This window comes from Carassius carassius, chromosome 46, assembly GCF_963082965.1.
Source record: "Carassius carassius chromosome 46, fCarCar2.1, whole genome shotgun sequence".
Taxonomy (NCBI): Eukaryota; Metazoa; Chordata; class Actinopteri; order Cypriniformes; family Cyprinidae; genus Carassius; species Carassius carassius.
In genome coordinates this window covers 20998042-21019324 of record NC_081800.1, presented here as the reverse complement: position 1 = coordinate 21019324, position 21283 = coordinate 20998042, and the positions used below count along the sequence as shown (strand labels likewise).

At 36.2% G+C, this 21283-nt stretch overlaps 1 protein-coding gene across 4 annotated transcripts in view; it reads right to left on the bottom strand.

The window, feature by feature from the left end:
* Positions 1-21283, bottom strand: part of LOC132129724 (plexin-A1-like) — a 221246-nt gene that overhangs the window by 57893 nt on the left and 142070 nt on the right. For 3 of the 4 annotated variants that reach the window (XM_059541422.1, XM_059541423.1, XM_059541424.1), the window contains one exon: positions 12973-13173. In XM_059541422.1, the coding sequence (XP_059397405.1) occupies positions 12973-13173 (201 nt within the window). Of the gene's footprint in view, positions 1-7309; positions 7826-12972; positions 13174-21283 lie in introns of those variants that run through there. The other variant, XM_059541425.1, reaches the window with a different exon arrangement.

Sequence of the window (21283 nt, the reverse complement as noted above, 5' to 3'; positions counted from 1 at the left end):
TCGCCATCGGATTTCCTGTTCTCCCTCTACTAAAAAGCCCAAAATACTCAACATAAAACAACTGCTGTTCATGTAGGAATCTAGAGTTTGTATCTGGCTCACAACATTTTTTTTTTAATTCTCACGCATCTCAGCATCTCTTTCCTGTGCACTGATCCTGACATGCTACTGGGGGCCGCCGGGATGAAGAGCGTTACAAAAATGCACACAAACTGTGTTCTGGTGCACAGCTTGAGCTCAGCCTGGCTGAAATGGCAGCGAATGAATGAAACATGCTGGCTTATCTCACTCCATGTAAATCTTGCCATTTAAGCGTGTATCCTTGAGATAGAAAAAGAGAGTGAGACGGATAAAACAGAGAGAGAGCAACAGAGTGAGACGGACAGCGAAGGAGAGACAAGTCAGGATTCTCGTCACGCAATTGTGAGACTGTCAGATCAATATGGGGGAGGTGAAAACACTCCACCCTGACAGCAGCCTCCTCTCTACAGCCCCTCTCATTCACACCTTCTCCTTACAAGCACTGATAAACAGCAGCAGACATTCAGCACACTTACAGATGAGGTTCTTGTATCAGAAACTGTCTAATAGTAGAGCTACTGACTCAGAACCAGCACGCAGAGAGAAATGCGATTTGTCTGTGCAGGCCTGGTCGTTTCTGGATGAGCGGTGGGGTCGAGGAGCACACGTGAAAGAGGAAGCGAGACGGAAATGGGGAGAAAGACGGGGCGAAATAGATCGAGGGTGTGTGGGAGAGCTCAAAAATCTAAATTACAGAGCAAAAGCCATTCATTTACACATGAAACAAGTGGTACAATTTAGGCATGATGCGAATTGCCTGAATGTAAGTGAAATTGGCATTTCCAATTTGCTTTTTGACACGTCTTATTTGGCTTCAACTGTCTCCAACATACACACAGAAGCGCATGCACAAACACACACACACACACACACACACACACGCACACACACACACAGACACACACACACACATAACAGTTGACCAATGAAGCTGAGGTCGTTTTTTTTTTTATGACTACCTGAACATACAAAATACGTCAAGCCAGTTTCGTGTGCATTTAAAATGTGTAAAAAAAACAAATAAAATAATAATAATATATTATTTAAAAAATAAAATTGTTTCCAGAACTTTTGCAAAAACCAATTCCTCGATTAATCTATTAAAGAAATATATATTTTTTAAAAATCACCCTCATGTTATTCCAGTGAAATAAAGATGCAGAAATTATGTATTGCTTTTTCCATGCAAATAATGAGAAGAGGATCTTCTAAACTTCAAAAAAGACTCATTATGCTTAATTTCTATTAATTATTATTTTTTGTCAGTAAATTGTGTTATTTATTCATTTATTAGCTCTTAACAGTGTTATTTTAGCATTATTTATATACTATTACATAGGGGTGTAACGATTCACTCGTTTTCTCGATGCATCGATTACAAACCCTGTCGATTCATATGCATCGATCTTGAAACATGATTTTTGAATCGTGAATCACCGATCTTGGACAGTAATCGATTCAAAATGCTAAGAATCGAATGAATCGCGATTTCTATAACGATTCAATGCTTTCAAAATGTATACACATTAAATTACTACACGCACAAATTAATGGAGACCTTGAAGAGTGTTCGTGAATCATGCCTCTTATCTGTCCTTCACGCGCTCCACTGTTTACCGACTGAGACTGTCACAGGATTGCGCTCGCGCTCCGTTCGTCTCTGACGCAGCTGACGTGTGATCTGTAGGACTCGTGGCCAGTAGCTAATGCTAACGTGAAGTAGTTTTACTTTTCTGTAGTTTGTCAGCGACTCTCTGCATCTTACCGACGGAGTTACCGGAGCCGTCGACAGCTGTGTTTATTGCATGGACGGAGCAGAAATGTAAGTGTCTAAATCATACGCACAGATCCATTGAATGATAAATGTTTTTAAACAATGCGGATGAACCGAATATACGAAGGAAACTTTTAAAATTAACCACAGCATTAACAACGACCTTGAAATAAGAGCGCGAGATTTATCTGATAATCAGATGCATGAAAGTAGCGTTTGTTTCATTAGCAAACAGACATCTGGCGCGTTTTCTCTCAGAATCATTCGCTGATGGAGAGGAAAAGTTAAATAGAGATGAAGACGTTTTCACACTGAAAGAGAAGCGATCTCGCTCTCATAGACGTGCCAGGCTATATCTGCAGCTAAACTGAATAAAAGCAGAATGAACTGATGAAACTAAAAAAAAACCCACAAACAATTTATGAATGATGCAGTGCTAATTGACATTTATTACAGTACAGAAACTATAAAGTATATTTTCTACCTTATTCTGTGCAGAAAATTTTAATTAAATTTAAATAAATTGCTTATTAAATGTAGCCTAGTATATAAAACAATCATAAAATTGCCATTAGGAAAAAAATATCGATTACAAATGATTGATTATTGTCCAGCAGTGTATTTGATTTATTACAGCTAATTAAAAGTAATTAAAAAAAGAAGATAATTCCTTGTAAAAAAAATAAAATAAATAATAATAATAATAATAATAATAATAATTATTATTATTATATAGGCTACATACATAAAATGATTGTATTTGACATTCCTGTCACTTCTGAAATTATGGCTACGCCCCTGGTGTGACAAAATGTTAGCTTATACATAATACTCTTTAAGCTCTTTTTTAAAAACTTGGCTTATATACATTTTTACGTATACCATGTCGCATCATTAAACTAGCATTTAACAATGGACAAAAGGTTTTTTTTTTTTTTTTTTTCTAACCTATGGTTCTCTAACCATAAATGCTACTGTAATTTCCCCCCTGACTAAGCATTTAAAGAATTTAGTAGAAGCATTTAAATAATCCCGTGAATGCACTTAAAGAATGCAGAATCGAATCATTATAATCGAATCGAATCGAATTTAATTGTGAATCGAATCGAATTGAATCGTTCTAAATTTGCAAAAATCGTTCTTGAATCGAATCGAAAACCTATGAATCGTAATCGAATCGAATCGCTGCCTTGCCAAAGATTCACAGCCCTACTATTACAGTAATTATTATTAGGAATTATATTTTATTAGTTTTCATTTAAATTTAAGTTTTAGTGACTTTAAGTACTTTTGTCATTTTAATTAATTCTTAATATATTTTAAGTAGCTTAGTACTTCAACTTTAGTTAAACAAGGCAATAACATTTTGTGTTCTTTTGTTTTGTTTAGTTTTTTTGTTTGTTTTTCATTTAATATTTATATTTTAGCTTTATTTAAATTACCATTTATTAATATTATTATTTTAATTTTAGTTAATAACAGCTTCAGCTTTCAGAACATGAAAAAAAACAAACAAAAAAAAAACAGCAGACACAACTCTTGCTTCCCCCACCTCATAAACGGTCTCCTATGAATGAATATCATTCGGACTACACTTGTCTATTTCATGGAGAACCTTATTCTCTAATGTTTTATCTTTTACAATGGGATTGTTTCCAAAGACAGAAAATGCACAAGACCATATTTATTTGTTACCTTTTGAAATTATGAAAAGCATTCTGAACAACCAATCAATAAAATTTGACAAACAATAATATATATATATATATATATATATATATATATATATATATATATATATATATATATATATATATATATATATATATATATATATGCACTAACTATATATATATATATATATATATATATATATGCACTAACTATATATATATATATATATATATATATATATGCACTAACTATATATATATATATATATATATATATATATATATATATATATATATATATATATATATATATAGTTAGTGCAGCACAAAAACCATTAATAATTATGGTGAGCATTGTACTGGTTTTGTTCACAAGCCACATAAATTAGATTTTTTTTCTCAAATCTGATCTATGAGACTTTACCTGTCTGTCATGTTCAAAGTGATGAAACCAGGTCCACTTGTTCTGACAGTGCAGTCAATATCTGGTATATCCACATCTGTTGCTGCACCACTGATTTAAGTGTCAGTGTGATGGCGAGAGACTTCCTTCTACTATAACTGAGATGTTGTCACAGTGGAAAGCGAAGACGGAAAACTGAAAATTGCCTTTGCTCATGTCCATCATGACATCAGGCCATGACAAACTTATGAAGCACATCAGACAAAAGCATCAGAGGGATAACAGCACTACTGACACATTCACGCTTCCACCTCGCTTGTTCACTCGTTCACCACCTACTAGATGAGTGCCACATCTGAACTAAAACATTAAACAATAACAAAGCACGTTCACAAATGCTACATTTATTGTATCAAAAATTATTCATCTTCAATGTCACATGATCCTTCAGAAATCATTCTAATATGCTGATTTGGTGTGCAAGAAACATTTGATTATTTTTACCCATGTTGAACTCAGTATATATATACACACACACACACACACACACACATATATATATATATATATGCATATATATTTTTTGTTTTTCTTTTTTTTTCTTCTTCGTTAATCAGATTTCAAACAACATATAAATGTGAATAGCTTTTTAAACCACATAATGTGAACAACTTTTGAGCTTTTAAAATCATAGTTGGATATGCGTTAAAGAGATGTTTGCTGCCTGTCTGAACAAAAGCAATGAGTCAATTGATGCTTCTTTAAAAGACACAAGGTCAAGAGTAAACCGCTGAACACCCAAGTCACAAGGCCTTTCTTTTGACAAGCACTGACAGCTTCCCTCAGCGCTTCGATTTGATCAAACTCATCCTCCACGCAGACCGCAGATGACCTTCACGCTTACAATCACACATTCTTCCCTAAGCAGACATGTGAACCCTCACACTTCTCCTGCCTACGAATCCTCACCAGCGTCCCAGCTCCATTAAACTTTAAAGAGCTCCAACAGTCCTCCCACACATAAGTCACATCTTAACAACAGCCATCATTGTTCTCCCACGGCCGTCCAAAAACATAGATATGATTTATTCACATCATCATTAACATGCCTTTGACATTACACTACATGCTCACCTCAGTCAGACAATCAGCATATTCGATGCTAATCGCGGTGGTCAGATCATGTGACTGAGGTCAGATGATGTTTGGTGACCATTCTGGAAGCAACTGAAGAGCGCATTGTTCTTTACAAAAAGGTCACATGCAGCATTTATCGAAAAGGTGGTTGAAAACAGCGGGCTCTGTTTCGTGAGAGATGCCAGCATAAGAGGAGTTCGGGGAGAACTGTGCGTCTACTTGAGACTGGATGAATAATAATGCTCATTATTCAGCCCGTGGTCATCGTGGAGACATGGCGGAGAGTAATTAATTGCTTGTGCAAGTGTGAGTTCCCATGAGGCTGAAGGAGGCCTCCCACACAAGGTGAGGAGAAACACGCACATGACCCAATTAAGAATAACTATGATCCGGCAACCTTTTTCATACGCACCGAACCTCGAGCAGAAACACACGCGGTCTTTAAAAAAGCCCCTCAGGTGCTGGGCTGACATGACAGGTGTTGATTAATGTCAATGTCTGCTAGACTGTGGCGTTCTCTATATATTCCTCGGTTTGTGATCACAACACCCACACAATGCCATAGTTATGACGTCTTTAAAAAAGATAAATAAAAATAAAATGATAATTACATATATAACTTTATTTATGTAATTATATCTATCTATCTATCTCTGTATATATATATATATATATATATATATATATATATATATATATATATATATATATATATATATATATATATATATATATATAAAATACACACACACACTTAAATGAAAATTTATCAAATGTATTACAATATTCATATAAAAATATTTATAATAACCACATTTTTTTTATTCTAACCTAAAGAAGCAATTTATTTATCTATTTATTTATTTATTTTCATGACAAATTCTTTTTTTTTACCATAATGAACCTGGACATTTTATTATTGATTGATTGATTTATTAATTGAAATTCTTATTAAATTTCCATTATTCTCAATGGTTATTACTTTTCTGATTACATTTAAATATAATAAGACAATTATTGTTTTATTTATTAGCATTAATAATAGATCGATATGTACGTACGTATGTACATACAAACATAATTGAGGGATAAAAGATATTTTCCTGGAAATTAAATTTTTTGTATTATTTTTTTTACAGACTGAACATCTTGTCAAATGTGACAGAACATTTTGTCAATCACTTTGTTTCTATTTCGGCAACATCTTCTTAAGGTATTTTGCCACTTATGACACAGCAATCTTTGTAATCTGCAGTGAAAAACAAAAACAAAACAAAAAAACTTTTCTTGTACATAGTAAAACTGCTTTGCATAACACATTGTTATTTCATACTGACCTTAAAACAGAACAAGCAAGAAACATGAAACTAACTTCTGAATATGACAAAAGAAAAATAGAGCTCCACTCATTATGCATTCAGTTATAATAAACCTATGAAAGGTGTAAGCAGTTGTGCATGTACAGTAGTCTGAGAATGGTATAGGTCCTCTTTCTTTCTCTCTCTACACCTGCATTCCCAAAATGCATAATTACCCTCACAGGGGTAAATGAATGGAGGCCAGAAATAGAGAGACACACTGGGCATATCCCCAGCCTGCGCCGGTCCTCTGCTGGCAAGCCCATTGATCAGGGGGATGGAGGGAAGAAGGGAGAGTATGGATACGTGCGGGTGAGGCAGGAGATTCCGGGTCTATGGGGCTGGAAAGTGCCGATGTTAACAAAACACAGCAGCTGCTGGAATGTGAGGAGGGAGGGAAGAAAAAGTGCCGCCTTTTGTGTGGGTCAGTCTTATATAATTAGTCATTTTGATAGCATACCTGTGTGCCTGGGTAAAAATAACACATCAGCACATCGGGAGGGGGTTTAAATACACAGACAGACATGCACACACATGCATGCATGCACACATTTAGAAACGTAGAAACATCCAACATCCAAAATTCATTAATCTGGTCCTACAGAACGAAGTTCAATGATAATGTTAACTGTCAATAAACATCTTATGAAATATTTACTGATGTGTTTTAAGGTTTAAAATAATAATAATAATAAGTATGGGAGATAAATAATTGTATTTATTAAAAAAAAGAAGGCTGTCAAAATGTATGTGTAACTCATTATGCAGAGTTATTTTATTGGTGCAACAGCTGTGTCGTGTTTTGCAATGAGAGTATTTTCATCAAGAGGCTGAAGCTCTTGAATTCAGCTCTGAGCTCATGGTGAATCTTCTTCTCAGCAGGAGCTCATCTCCACAGGAGCGTCTGGCACACTCTTAACCCCGCTGTGGGAAGCAACTGAGACTCCTTCAGTTATTCACCTCTCCCTCTCACCCCAACGTACGAAAGCCGCTTTCAGTTCCCTTCCTCAAAAATGATGACCCTGCTCCTCAGCTCATTTTCTCTCCTCCCTTTCCATCTTTTTTTCTCCCTCATAGTGTTTGGGGAGGACCTGGTGTGTTGGGTCCGAAGCAAACCATCTCTCTGCTGCACGGCTGCAATTCATCATCATTTTATCTACGACGGCTTTTAATTGGATCCTATCAAACTCTCCCGATAGTCCTCATTTTGCTGTAGACGGCATAGAGGAGATTCTTGCTGAGATTTTTCTTCCCTTTCCCCCTCTGTTCCTTTCCATCATTGTGTTTTCTCTGTCAGTCTCTTGTTCTCTCTCTCTGGTCATTTATCTGAGCTGAAGGTAATGTTGTAAAGCAGAGTCTGATACCATCAGCCTGTTCTGTTCATCTCCTGGGTCCTGAGCTGTGGCGTTCAGAGAGAGAGAGAGAGAGAGAGAGAGAGAGAGAGAGAGAGAGAGAGAGAGAGAGAGAGAGAGAGAGAGAGAGAGAGAGAGAGAGACCGTTGGCCTCATCTCATCTTTTATACACCCATCTTCACTTCTTCATTTGATTTCCTATCCTATAACCCTATATCCTAACCCTAACCCTATATAATAAATAAATAATGGTATTACGTACTGTGCACTAACAATACGTTTCTAAAGTATTTGTTAGTCTAGGATAATATAAATTTGTAATATACTACTACATACTGTTCATTTATTTTCTATCACAAATTAAAATGAATTGATACAACATGAAATGTTAGAAACGCAGTAGAAATTAGCACTTTGTGTCCTTTTTGAATCTTAAGCTCCCTTATCTAAAAGATAATAAGCAAAAAATTAGAAAAGAGTATTAACCAAGATTGATAAATGCTGTAATTGTTAGTTCATGCTAGGCACTGTGGTAACTAATGTTGACATATAAAACCTTATTCTAAAGTGTTACTCGATTTTTATCTGTACCTTAGTATTTCCATCCAGCATTTTTCAATATGCCACAGTAAAAAATAAATGGACTGAAAGCTGAGTTGTGATGTATACTATGATTAAAATCATTGCAATCAAGATATCATAATTGGATCATTTAAAAAAAAAAGTGAATCTGCAGTATCAGTCTCAATCTCTTAAGCATTTCACATCACTTTTGTCCAGTTCGCATCTCTTCTACAAACTTGGAGACAATGCATGTTTATCTGAATACATCTGCAGGCATCTCAATGGACTGTTACACGATTTTCCTCTTCGCTATTAACCTGCTAATGCTCAATGATGTTCTTCCTTCTCAGCACATCTCATCCTAAGCTCTATATCCTTTGTTTACTCAATCGATTGAGTCAGGACTGCCCTCTGTGTCCCAACACACCGTCGTGTTTTATTAACCCGTCTCTCTATTGTTTTAAGCAGAGAGACAAAGGATCGAATGGATCAATCTCAGGCAAACACAATCAGCTCCCCCTCCCTAATCATGCTACACCAGCCATCTGCCCACTGTGAGCCTGGGACTCCAGCTGCCAGCTGTTGCCTTGGATCTACCTGGCACGTGATTGACCTCCACGACCAGCGTGGAGGAACACAGCTTGCTATTTTATTCTGCAACTCCTGAGAAAAATGAACAATTACATTCACGATCTTGTACGCCTATGTTTGTGACATGCAATCCTTAACATTTGGTTTTATGATGCATTCTACATTGCAAATGCATTCTACACTACAAAAAAAATCATGATAACTTTATCTAGATATCTAACACAGATAAGGTTTTCGAATTTGCAGAAATCATTCGAAAGCATCAGTATGCAAAATAGTGAACAATAAAACTTATATTTGGGATAAAAAACATTGTGATATGGTAGCAATGTGCTTTTTTTTAATTTGACAATTTTCTTTTTGATAAAACAGAGTTCAACAGGCATTTGGACATTTAAAGGTTAATAAACTAATGACCTCATAAATTGACAAAATAAATAAAAAATAATCTTGTCCTATTGTTAAATTACTTTAAAAAATGGATAAAAAAGTGAATATAGTTCAAATGACTGACATCCCGGCTTTGTGTGTGTGTGTGTGTGTGTGTGTGTGTGTGTGTCTTCAATGCTCAAACACTTTTTGAACCAATTTAAATAGTAGCAACACATTTCCCCGAAAGATGTTTAAATTATTAAACAACAGTGTTCAACAAGCAATCTTGACAAGATTTTTTTTTTATTACTTAAAAAAATGGCTCAAGAAAGGGAACATAGTTCAAAGCTCAAGCATAACTTTTTGAAATGAAACAACTCAGATAGTATGATGTAAATTCACAAAAGTAAAATGTTCCTTCAATTTTAGCAAAAAGTAACCTGATTATGTAACGTCTTGCTCCCAAACACTGCAGATGGTGAGCTTAAAATTGAATTTCTCAGAAACAGTACTGTTATGGCAAAGCAAACCCAAATCAAGCAAATCCCCTCTGAATTCAACAGAACTGTTAGTCAGCGTCATTATTAATCATTCAGATGGAAAAGTTTCTGTGACGTGAATGAAAAGAACTGCTGGGCATTTGGCAGGTGATTCACATCCGACCTGCCGTCTGGCACCTCAACCAAAGCGTTCAAACACGGAAGTCTTTGAAATGTTTCGGGACCGATTCAGCCGGAACCTATTGATGAACAGTCATTTAACCTGTAAAGAGTGACTCTGTGAATGACTAAAACAATAGTAACTCTTGATCTATGCCAAAGCCTGTCACTCTATACATGCTCCTACTCCTGGTAATGGAACTCTCACGCAGGGCTATACAGCACTCATGCTAAAAAAAATCACTGCACATTAAGTAACTGATAATTGCTGGTATTTAATGTTGTAATTGCAGTGGGATCTTAACACAGCTCTCATTAAGAGTGACAGGCTGTCTGAATACTCAGCAGCAGAGAACAAAACCCGGTTTGCTTCTGTCACAGGCTTAAACTGCATATGATCAATGAAAAGTAAGGAAAACCACCTTTCTTCGAGCTTTAACTGAGATAAAGAAGACTTACTGCTATTCATGGTTGTTAAAGAACATCAGCTATATAATCAGACTGGGCTTAGGAAGTATTTAATAAATTAACACCGTTACTTTTTGTATTTAAACCACAATATCTAAATTTTGAATAAAGTAACAGGAGTCCTTTGAGAACAAAGGGGGGTTTTTAAGACTGCTCTTTTTCATTTAATTAAGGGGGCTAAAGCTTTTGAAAGCTTCAAAAAGGAGACAAAAGCACCATAAAATATCAGAAAAGTTGTTCAAATGACTAATTTGCTATATTCAATGTTTTTGAAGTCAGTTTGTAACTGAGCAAACTTTAAGTCATTATTTAAAAACTCTGCCCTAACTTTAAAGGGGAGGTCTAATGCTATTTCATGCATTTTGACTTATTTGCACTGCTAAAGTGTTGGATTCTCATGCGAGAGCATGGTGAAGAATAACACAAGAACTATCTCTTTAAGCAACCACTAAAGCACCTGCATTGCTTCTACCTTCACTTGCAAAATGAGAAAAGAACAGTTCGTTAATCAGCCGGCTGTTTTTCGCTCTGGTTGACCATTAAATTTAACATCATTCTGGCTGATGCTTCCAGCTAGCGGAGACAGAGAAATAGCTTCTTATCAGTGACGTGCCAATCGCTGCTGATTTGAAACAGCTGCGACAGCAAACAGTCGATAAAGTCTTTAGCGAGACAGCTCTCTGCAAACTCTTAGCTGTGTCATTAGCTCCCCCTCAGTAACACAAGGAATCTCAACACAAAAGAGAAAGAGGCTGCGTCCTATAACCGCCATCAATAAGGCATGGTGAGAAGTGTCATGGTGCCATCAAACACCCGAGTATCTTCTCGCTGCCACTAACGACTGTCTTTGCAAAGCAGTCTGTTAAAACGATAATAAGTGGCACGTGTTTCATCAGGCCTAATGGTCCACCAGTGCCTTGTCCAGTGCCTGATGGGATTTTTGACAGCCAGACAAAATGTTGATTGGCCAAAAGGTTTCTCCACCAATAATTGCCCTTAAACAACTCACAGAGATGTGACTATTTAAGGGTCATGACTTGTCAGAATGACTTTCGGTCCATTTGCCTGCAGCGCAGGTCCACTGGCCCATGTGATCATAAAATACACATGACACTCTCTACCGCATATTCGGCTAGAAATTCTTTCCAATAGAAAGAAAATCCCCAACGAGATCCCATTAGCATCTCCATTGTTTCTTCTAGACAGCAATGCAATCAAATGTAGAGCAAATTAAAAAGCTTTTAAATTAAAGTCTCCTATTCCAGTACTCTCATGTGTCTCCTGAGTCTGGAACCAACAGTCTGAAATCTCAATTAGAACTCAAACATTTCTCATACTATATGTATGTATGTATGTATATGTATATATTTACATATTTTAGAAAGAAGTCTCATGCTCACCAAGGCTGCATTCATCTAATCAAATATATGATATGCAACAATATTTTAAAATATTCTTACCATTTAAAATATATTAAAAAAGAAAGCAGTTATTTAAAATGTAATTTATTCCTGGGATGCAAAGCTGAATTTTCGGCATCATTACTCCAGTTGTCAGTGTCACATGATCCTTCAGAAATCATTCCAATATGCTAAGGTATTGCTCAAGAAACATTCATATTATTATGAAATGTTGAAAATAGTTGGGCTGCCTAATAGTTCTGTGGAAACCTTTATACTTTTTTTCCCTTCTTTGATAAATAGAAAGTTCAAAAGAACAGCATAATAGATTTTTTAAAACATTCGAAATGTCTTTATTGTCCATCCATCCATCCATCCATCTTCTTCCGCTTATCCGGGGCCGGGTCGCGGGGGCAGCAGTCTAAGCAGAGAACCCCAGACTTCCCTCTCCCTAGACACTTCCTCCAGCTCTTCTGGGGGGACACCGAGGCGTTCCCAGGCCAGCCGGGAGACATAGTCTCTCCAGCGTGTCCTAGGTCTTCCCCGTGGTCTCCTCCCAGTGGGACGCGCCCGGAACACCTTCCCAGGAAGGCGTCCAGGAGGCATCCGGAACAGATGCCCGAGCCACCTCAGCTGACCCCTCTCGATGTGGAGGAGCAGCGGCTCTACTCTGAGCTCCTCCCGGGTGACTGAGCTTCTCACCCTATCTCTAAGGGATCGCCCAGCCACCCTGCGGAGAAAGCTCATTTCGGCCGCCTGTCTTTATTGTGATCAATTTAATTCTTCTTTGATTACTAAAAGTAATAAAATAATATATATTAAAAAAAATCAAATAAAAAATCAAATATTTTTTAAATAATCCTACTCACCCCAAACATTAAATAGTAACGTACAAATATATATATGTGTGTGTGTGCGTTTACTTTTTTTTTCACACTGTTGGTTGGCCAGTTAGATCTGATTAAACCAACAAACAAGTTGCAAACAAATATAGGCTGGTGACATAACACATGAAGCATATCTGATAACAACATGACAACTCTTGAGCTATGAAAGAGCAACCTCTGGGGGAAAAAACATCCCCCCTGAACAAAACCACCCACACCACTAAAAAACAAGGGTTTTTTAAAAACAACTTACCATGGTCTTCTGACACTGTATGCTAGTGCTGTTGAAGCGCAGCGCAGTGACACTGTACTCTTTTCCCTGAATATAGAAGATACACTCGTAGTTCCTCTGTCCAGACTGAGGCTGTGGAAGATTGCGGGCCAACAAGGTGATGGGCTTCATGACACCAACAGGGATGTAGATCTGAGTGGACGGCAAGATCTGAGGACAATCCTGCAAAACAAAAAAAGAGGACTGCCTTCAGAAAATTAAATTTTTAGATATTTAAAAAATAAAATTTGATTGAACAGACACTTAAATCTCGATAATACATCTGTGAGGTAAAAAAAAAAAATCACTCTCAGGGTTCATTCATGTTTATAGCCACACAATAGATTGTAAATAACACCGTGACAATAACACAAATATGACAAATGCATACACATCACATGAAACCGCTCTAGACAAAAAATAATGACTGGTTATTATAATTTTGGGAGATTCAAATAACAGCACTGAGGTGCATCTATAGAAGATCAAAAACACTTTTGATCTTACTACTTGAGTAAATGTGGCTATTCATACATGGCGGATTTTCAGTGATGCTGCTAAATCAAGAGCGAGTGAAGGCGTGGATATGTAGGATGCGCGGAGGACTTCAAGGCCATCGCCACCGTTGTCATGCCAACAGATTGGAAAACCAGGGCACAGTGCAAGATGCAATTAAGCTTTTTGAGGGCGTGTGCCATTTTAAAAGGCTTGACATCGGCACACAAGTTATGATGCCAACTGTGCATTTTAACTGGGCAGCAGCACAACATTGGGCACAAGACCTAACCTCAGATGCAGATACTCCATATATATATATATATATATATATATATATATATATATATATATATATATATATATATATATATATATATATATATATATATATAATAAAATATATATATATACAACCCGAATTCCGGAAAAGTTGGGACGTTTTTTAAATTTTAATAAAATGAAAACAAAAGGAATTTCAAATCACAGGAGCCAATATTTTATTCACAATAGAACATAGATAACGTAGCAAATGTTTAAACTGAGAAATTTTACACTTTTATCCACTTAATTAGCTCATTTAAAATTTAATGCCTGCTACAGGTCTCAAAAAAGTTGGCACGGGGGCAACAAATGGCTAAAAAAGCAAGCAGTTTTGAAAGGATTCAGCTGGGAGAACATCTAGTGATTAATTAAGTTAATTGATATCAGGTCTGTAACATGATTAGCTATAAAAGCTTTGTCTTAGAGAAGCAGAGTCTCTCAGAAGTAAAGATGGGCAGAGGCTCTCCAATCTGTGAAAGACTGCGTAAAAAAATTGTGGAAAACTTTAAAAACAATGTTCCTCAACATCAAATTGCAAAGGCTTTGCAAATCTCATCACCTACAGTGCATAACATCATCAAAAGATTCAGAGAAACTGGAGAAATCTCTGTGTGTAGGGGACAAGGCCGGAGACCTTTATTGGATGCCCGTGGTCTTCGGGCTCTCAGACGTCACTGCATCACTCATCGGCATGATTGTGTCAATGACATTACTAAATGGGCCCAGGAATACTTTCAGAAACCACTGTCGGTAAACACAATCCGCCGTGCCATCAGCAGATGCCAACTAAAGCTCTATCATGCAAAAAGGAAGCCATATGTGAACATGGTCCAGAAGCGCCGTCGTGTCCTGTGGGCCAAGGGTCACTTAAAATGGACTATTTCAAAGTGGAATAGAGTTTTATGGTCAGACGAGTCCAAATTTGACATTCTTGTTGGAAATCACGGACGCCGTGTCCTCCGGGCTAAAGAGGAGGGAGACCTTCCAGCATGTTATCAGCGTTCAGTTCAAAAGCCAGCATCTCTGATGGTATGGGGGTGCATAAGTGCATACGGTATGGGCAGCTTGCATGTTTTGGAAGGCTCTGTGAATGCTGAAAGGTATATAAAGGTTTTAGAGCAACATATGCTTCCCTCCAAACAACGTCTTTCAGCAGGACAATGCAAAACCACATACTGCAGCTATAACAACAGCATGGCTTCGTCGTAGAAGAGTCCGGGTGCTAACCTGGCCTGCCTGTAGTCCAGATCTTTCACCTATAGAGAACATTTGGCGCATCATTAAACGAAAAATACGTCAAAGACGACCACAAACTCTTCAGCAGCTGGAAATCTATATAAGGCAAGAATGGGACCAAATTCCAACAGCAAAACTCCAGCAACTCATAGCCTCAATGCCCAGATGTCTTCAAACTGTTTTGAAACGAAAAGGAGATGCTACACCATGGTAAACATGCCCCGTCCCAACTATTTTGAGACCTGTAGCAGAAATCAAAATTGAAATGAGCTCATTTTGTGCATAAAATTGTAAACTTTCTCAGTTTAAACATTTGCTATGTTATCTATGTTCTATTGTGAATAAAATATTGGCTCATGTGATTTGAAAGTCTTTTAGTTTTCATTTTATTCAAATTTAAAAAACGTCCCAACTTTTCCGGAATTCGGGTTGTATATATATATATATATATATATATATATATATATATAAATTAAAAAAAAAAAAAAAAAAATAATAATAATATATATATATATATATATATATATATATATATATATATATATATATATATATATATATATATATATATATATAATAAAAACAACACACACACACAAAAAATGTGAATGAAATGGCACAGTGAGTTGGCAAATGGACTTGCCCACAGACTTGGTTTTCTCACAGACACGTCTCATGTGCAACATATAAACCCCCCCCCCCCCCCAAAAAAAACTAAACAAAGAATCAGTACATGATGGAGGGATACAACTAGATCAAAGCATCAACCTTTCTATTGATGCTTTGATGCAGAAGGGGGGAGGGAAAAAGACTTGGTACCATGATGCATCAGTTGGTTGAGGGAATCTAACAAAACCAGATAACATAAGTGTCATATTTCAATATATGATGTATAATTCTAAATATAAAATTAAATATTTATAATCATTATTTCAATACTACAATTTTGAAATCTTCTTAAATTATAGGACAATGGGATTATTAGGAATTAATAGGAGATACGTTTATTATTTAAGATATATTTATAAATTTTAACTTTTTATACAATGAAAATAAGCATTGTATAAAAAGTGGAAAAAATATTAAAATATCATAAATAATAATATTAAATATATATACATAACTTTATTAAAATGTTTATTATATTAAAATATATTGCCTTTCATTTATGTTTATTTAGATAATTACAAAAAATAACTACAAAAATTATTAAAAAAAATAAATAACAAAATTGTATGTGTGACCTGGAAATGTTTTTTTTTTTTTTTTATGGATTCAGTAATTAATTGTACTGAAAGGTTACCATTTCATCCATCATAGTATGCGCACAGTACTTCAAACAATACATGCCCCAAAATACATTTGCAGATGATGTATAAAAGATGTGATACAGGGTGGGATCTTCCCCTGAACCATCCAATCAGAGCCTGATAAAGTGTCTTAACTTGTTACCCTCATTTCCTATTTAGCCTGCCTGTGGTTCTAATTGAATGGAAGGAGTACGGAACACCAGCGGCGTTATTAAAATCTACCGGATATATGAGCTAGCGCTGCCATGGCAAGGGCTCTGTAAACAAACCTGATGGGAAAGCCACATGCGGCTCGGTGACACTGCAGAGTTCCATTGGGCTGCTGGTTTAATTTCCTCGGGCGGCAGTCTCCTTATTAATACTATGCTGTGCTTTCGATTCGGTTGTGACTGAATAAATAGACTGTGATGCAGTACCCCCACCCCCCCTCAATGGAGCGAGCCTGTGTTAGTGTTCAATTACTGTGTGGTACACAAAGGTGAGGGTTTCACTGCTAATGAAAAGGTGCAATTTGTTCAGAGTCAATAAAGGCCTGTATGCTGAGCACAGACAGCCCTTATCAGCTTCCCAAGAACGCTGCACACAAACCAAAAACTATATGTTCACTGCTAAAGGTTTAAAAGGAAACATGTTTATGCCGCTGCTATGAGTCGGTAATAATCAGAATGATGTCTGCATGCTAAATATTTGAATCCTAACAACACATGTCCAAAAACCATGGTATTAGCTGAATCTAATGAATACATGTCCAGTAAACATATATAGTGTCTATATATATATATATATATATATATATATATATATATATATATATATATATATATATATATATATATATATATATATATATATATATATATATATATATAATACTAGATTGTATATTAGATTCCGCTTTATTTGCCATCATATTTGTTTCTATGGGACATACAGTTGGGCATATCTTCAAAGACCAATGCTTTGGCATCATTAGTTCATCATTAGTTCTGCTATCCCTTCATACTCAGCTTGTTTGTAAGTTTGTCTTGTTTGTAAGTTTGTCTTAAGTTTGTTTTTTCACTAAACTGCCATGAAATCTAATTACCCCGATTAGCTTGGCTTCATTCCGAAAAAAAAATCTGAAAATGTTACACAACGTAAATTAACAAAGTCAATTCAGCAACACTACTGCACGAGGCAAAGGGGGGGAAATGATAAGAGTGTCTGAGAACCAATCAGAGAAGAGGAAGAGCTGCTATCAGTCATGCTAAACCACCCGACTGGTGCTGAGAGACGCTTTGATTGTGGCTCTGCCATTTGTTTCTGCAATCAAAACAGGTGGAGAACAGATAGCTGTAAACTACACATTTAATGAAACACTCCGACCATCTGATAAGAAAAAGATGCCTTTTAGAAGAGATGTGAGTCCAGTCCCGTGGAAAAATGAAAATGTGTCTTTGAAAGGGTGTGAGACAGGAAAGGGAAAGGAAGAGGAGAAAAGAATGAAATGGAAACGCTGAATGTAAAGGACAGGATTACAACATTTACAGTACATTTTTTCAGTAAACAAAGAAACAAAGATGAAGTGAGAGATACTTAAAAAAAAAGTACATCAAGGAAAAGTCTTTCCATCAGTTATCATTACTGTACCTTGGTACCCCAAATTGTACTTTTTGTAAGCGTAATAAGACTAAGAAAACACAAGCGCTAAAGCAAAAAGAAAAACAAAAAAAGAGCAAACGTGGGAAAATATTTTATTAAGTACCCTGACAGGTGTCAAAACAGGGTTGAAAGAGCAGATCAGATGGCACACTTGCCGAGCACAATGGAATAATGGTGTACCACAGGGATTCCTTTGATGTGTTTCACGTTTTCTCTCTTTTACTGCCTTTATTTGCTTTGAAATGACTGCGGCTCCGGTGAGCCGGGAATCCAGGTTATCATGCGGTGGGCGCCCCCACAGCGCTGAATCACATAGTGGGAATGAGCTTGCAGCAAACTCACATGTTCAAGTTAGAAAACTCCGAACTCATCTTACTGATGCTGAAGCATTCCACTGCGGCTTCTGGTGCTATATTTAACACTGTACTATACTGCATTATAAATGCATGCATGGAATGCAAAAAAAATCCAGGAATTAGCCAAGTCTTGGTTCATAACCAAAGGATAAAAAAAATATAATAATGAATAATAATAATAATAGTAATAATAATAATAAAATTAATTTTTTGTAAATGTTTGTAAATCAGATCAACTATGGTTTAACTAAAACACTGTTACTAATGAAAGTCATAATGGTTCGTGTTTACTCTCAATCGTCTAATGAGATAAAATAATTTAAATTAATGAATAAAATAAAATGCGCTGCAGTTTCTGGTGCAATATTTAGCACTGTACTACACTGAATTATAAATGTATTCATAGAATGTCAGAACATTCCAGGATATGGTTATTTAGCATGTTTGTGGGAATTAGCCAAGTCTTGGTTCATAACCAAATGATAATAAATAAATAATAGTAATAATAATATTGAAGTATATGATGATAAAATATAAATATCTTGCTAAGTCAGATCAACTATGATGTGACTAAAACACTGTTGCAAATTAAATTCAAAATATGAATTAAAACATCTACTTAAAGAGAATACAAAGAATAATCAATAAAACAATCAATTTCTGTCTCTTTTTTGGCATTAAAAAATGCCAATTGCAATCGTCTTATGACATAAAAATAGATGGGGCACAAGATAATGCTACAGGACACATGTCTTGCAATGTGTTTTTCAAAACTTACAACATCTTCAAACCAATCTTCATGGTACAAGAATCGTCACGACAGCAAACGATGTTAGTCTGCATGTAAACAGACCAATGATAATAATAAAAAACGCAGACAGAATACAAGAAAGCATCCTGTGTGAACAGTCCATTAGCTAGAAAAATAATGCAAACAGCTTCCAAAGATATTTCTTATGACGTCTATTCAATGATTCACCCATCTGTCACATGAATATAGGCTAATGTTTTCATTTGGGGGCTTTTCTGAGCAAATATTGAAATATATGTGATTAATTGTATTTATTAATCTGCTTGTCATGTAATTAATTTGAATAACATTTCAAATCGGCCCTCCTCAGAAGCTGAAGTTTGGTATGACATGGACATGGAAACAGAGATAGATGCTGTGTGCAGTGTGTAGCATAGGATTGTTGGGAATCCGTGTGGAGGGAAAGAGGAGGGCTGTTTTTTGGCTCTGGTAGCTGGCAGCACTGCTCTGCAAGTCTGCTGTTTGTTTTGCTCAACTGCTGCCTCTAGCAATGCTCCTGCAAATAAAAAAACATGATATCTGCTGCTCTTTTCTTCCTCGTTCTCTCACATTTTCTACTTCTCTCTCTTAGTCTAAAGAAGCTGTGGGGCGATGCAGAGACAGTGCTCATGAAGCGTTGAGCAAAGCAAAGCCCACACTGCGAACACAGCAAATGCAGCCCACTTCTGGGATCATCCGCATTCCCTTGCTTCCAAGTTGCAAATGGATTTAAATCGCTTTGGAATCGCATAGATTTTGTGTATGAACCATTCAGGATGAATGTACTCCACTTACAAAAAAGCATCATGATGATATGGTATTCTATGAGGTCTAGCTAGTTCATGCATTCATGACCTCTAGACTGGACTATTGTAATGCACTTCTAGGGGGTTGTCCTGCATCCTCAATGAACAAGCTACAGGTAGTCCAAAATGCAGTAGTTAGAGTCCTTACCAGGTCAAGAAAATATGATCATATTACCCCAATTTTACAGACTTTGCACTGGCTACCTATTCCGTATCAGTTACAAATTATCATTACTTACCTATAAGGCCCTTAATGGTTTAGCTCCTGCGTACCTAACTAGCCTTCTACCACGCTACAACCCATCACGCACCCTAAGGTCACAAAACGCTGGACTTTTGGTGGTTCCTAGGATAGCAAAGTCCACTAAAGGAAGTATAGCTTTTTCACATTTGGCTCCCAAACTCTTGAATATCCTTCCTGATAATGTTCAGGGTTCAGACACACTCTCTCTGTTTAAATCTAGATTAAAAACGCATCTCTTTCGCCAAGCATTCGAATAATGTATCTCAATTGTGACTGCAGTTGAATCTGATCAAAAGCGCATTCTTATTCTTTAGCTTGAGTTAAACTAATTAATTTAGCAGCTATGCTAATGATGTCTCTATTTGTTTCTCTGTTTTTCCACAAGATTTACATCCAGTGGTAACTAGGATTTACACAAGCTCCAGTCTGGATCCATAACACCTGAGAAGAGATGATGTCACCCCTCAGAGGACCCAGATGATGCTAACCCTGAAACAACAGCACTAACAAATATTGCTACAAGTGTGATTGCATCATATAATAATTGCTGTTAATAATGTTCATCGTCTGGCTGACTACGTCTTGTATTAATTTTTCTGAAAAATCCTGTCATATGCACATAAACTGACAGTCACCACTTAAAAGCTACTACTAAATATCGTAGAAATGTAATTTTCTGTAAAGTTGCTTTGTAATGATTTGTATCGTAAAAAGAGTTGAATTGAATTCTATGAGATAAATAGGAGTAGATGATATGTAATATAATTTCATTAAGTAACATGGTACTGTCAAAGGCACTTCTCTGCAAATGTAGCACAAATGTACCAAAAAGTGTTTTAGGCATAGTACCATGCTACTACCATAGTATTCTTGGAAGTACCTTAGAGTACCATCTCTTTAAAAAATAAGAAAAATACTGAGGTGATACCATGGTACAGTGATGATGTTACTATTGTACTTTGAACTGTACCATGGTACTAAAATGTAACAGCATTTACACTGCATTCCAGGTTATTTCCAATAACACAATGCTACGGGTACACTTTTTTGAAAGTGATATACAGTAAATAGACATTATTTTAGTATTAGTT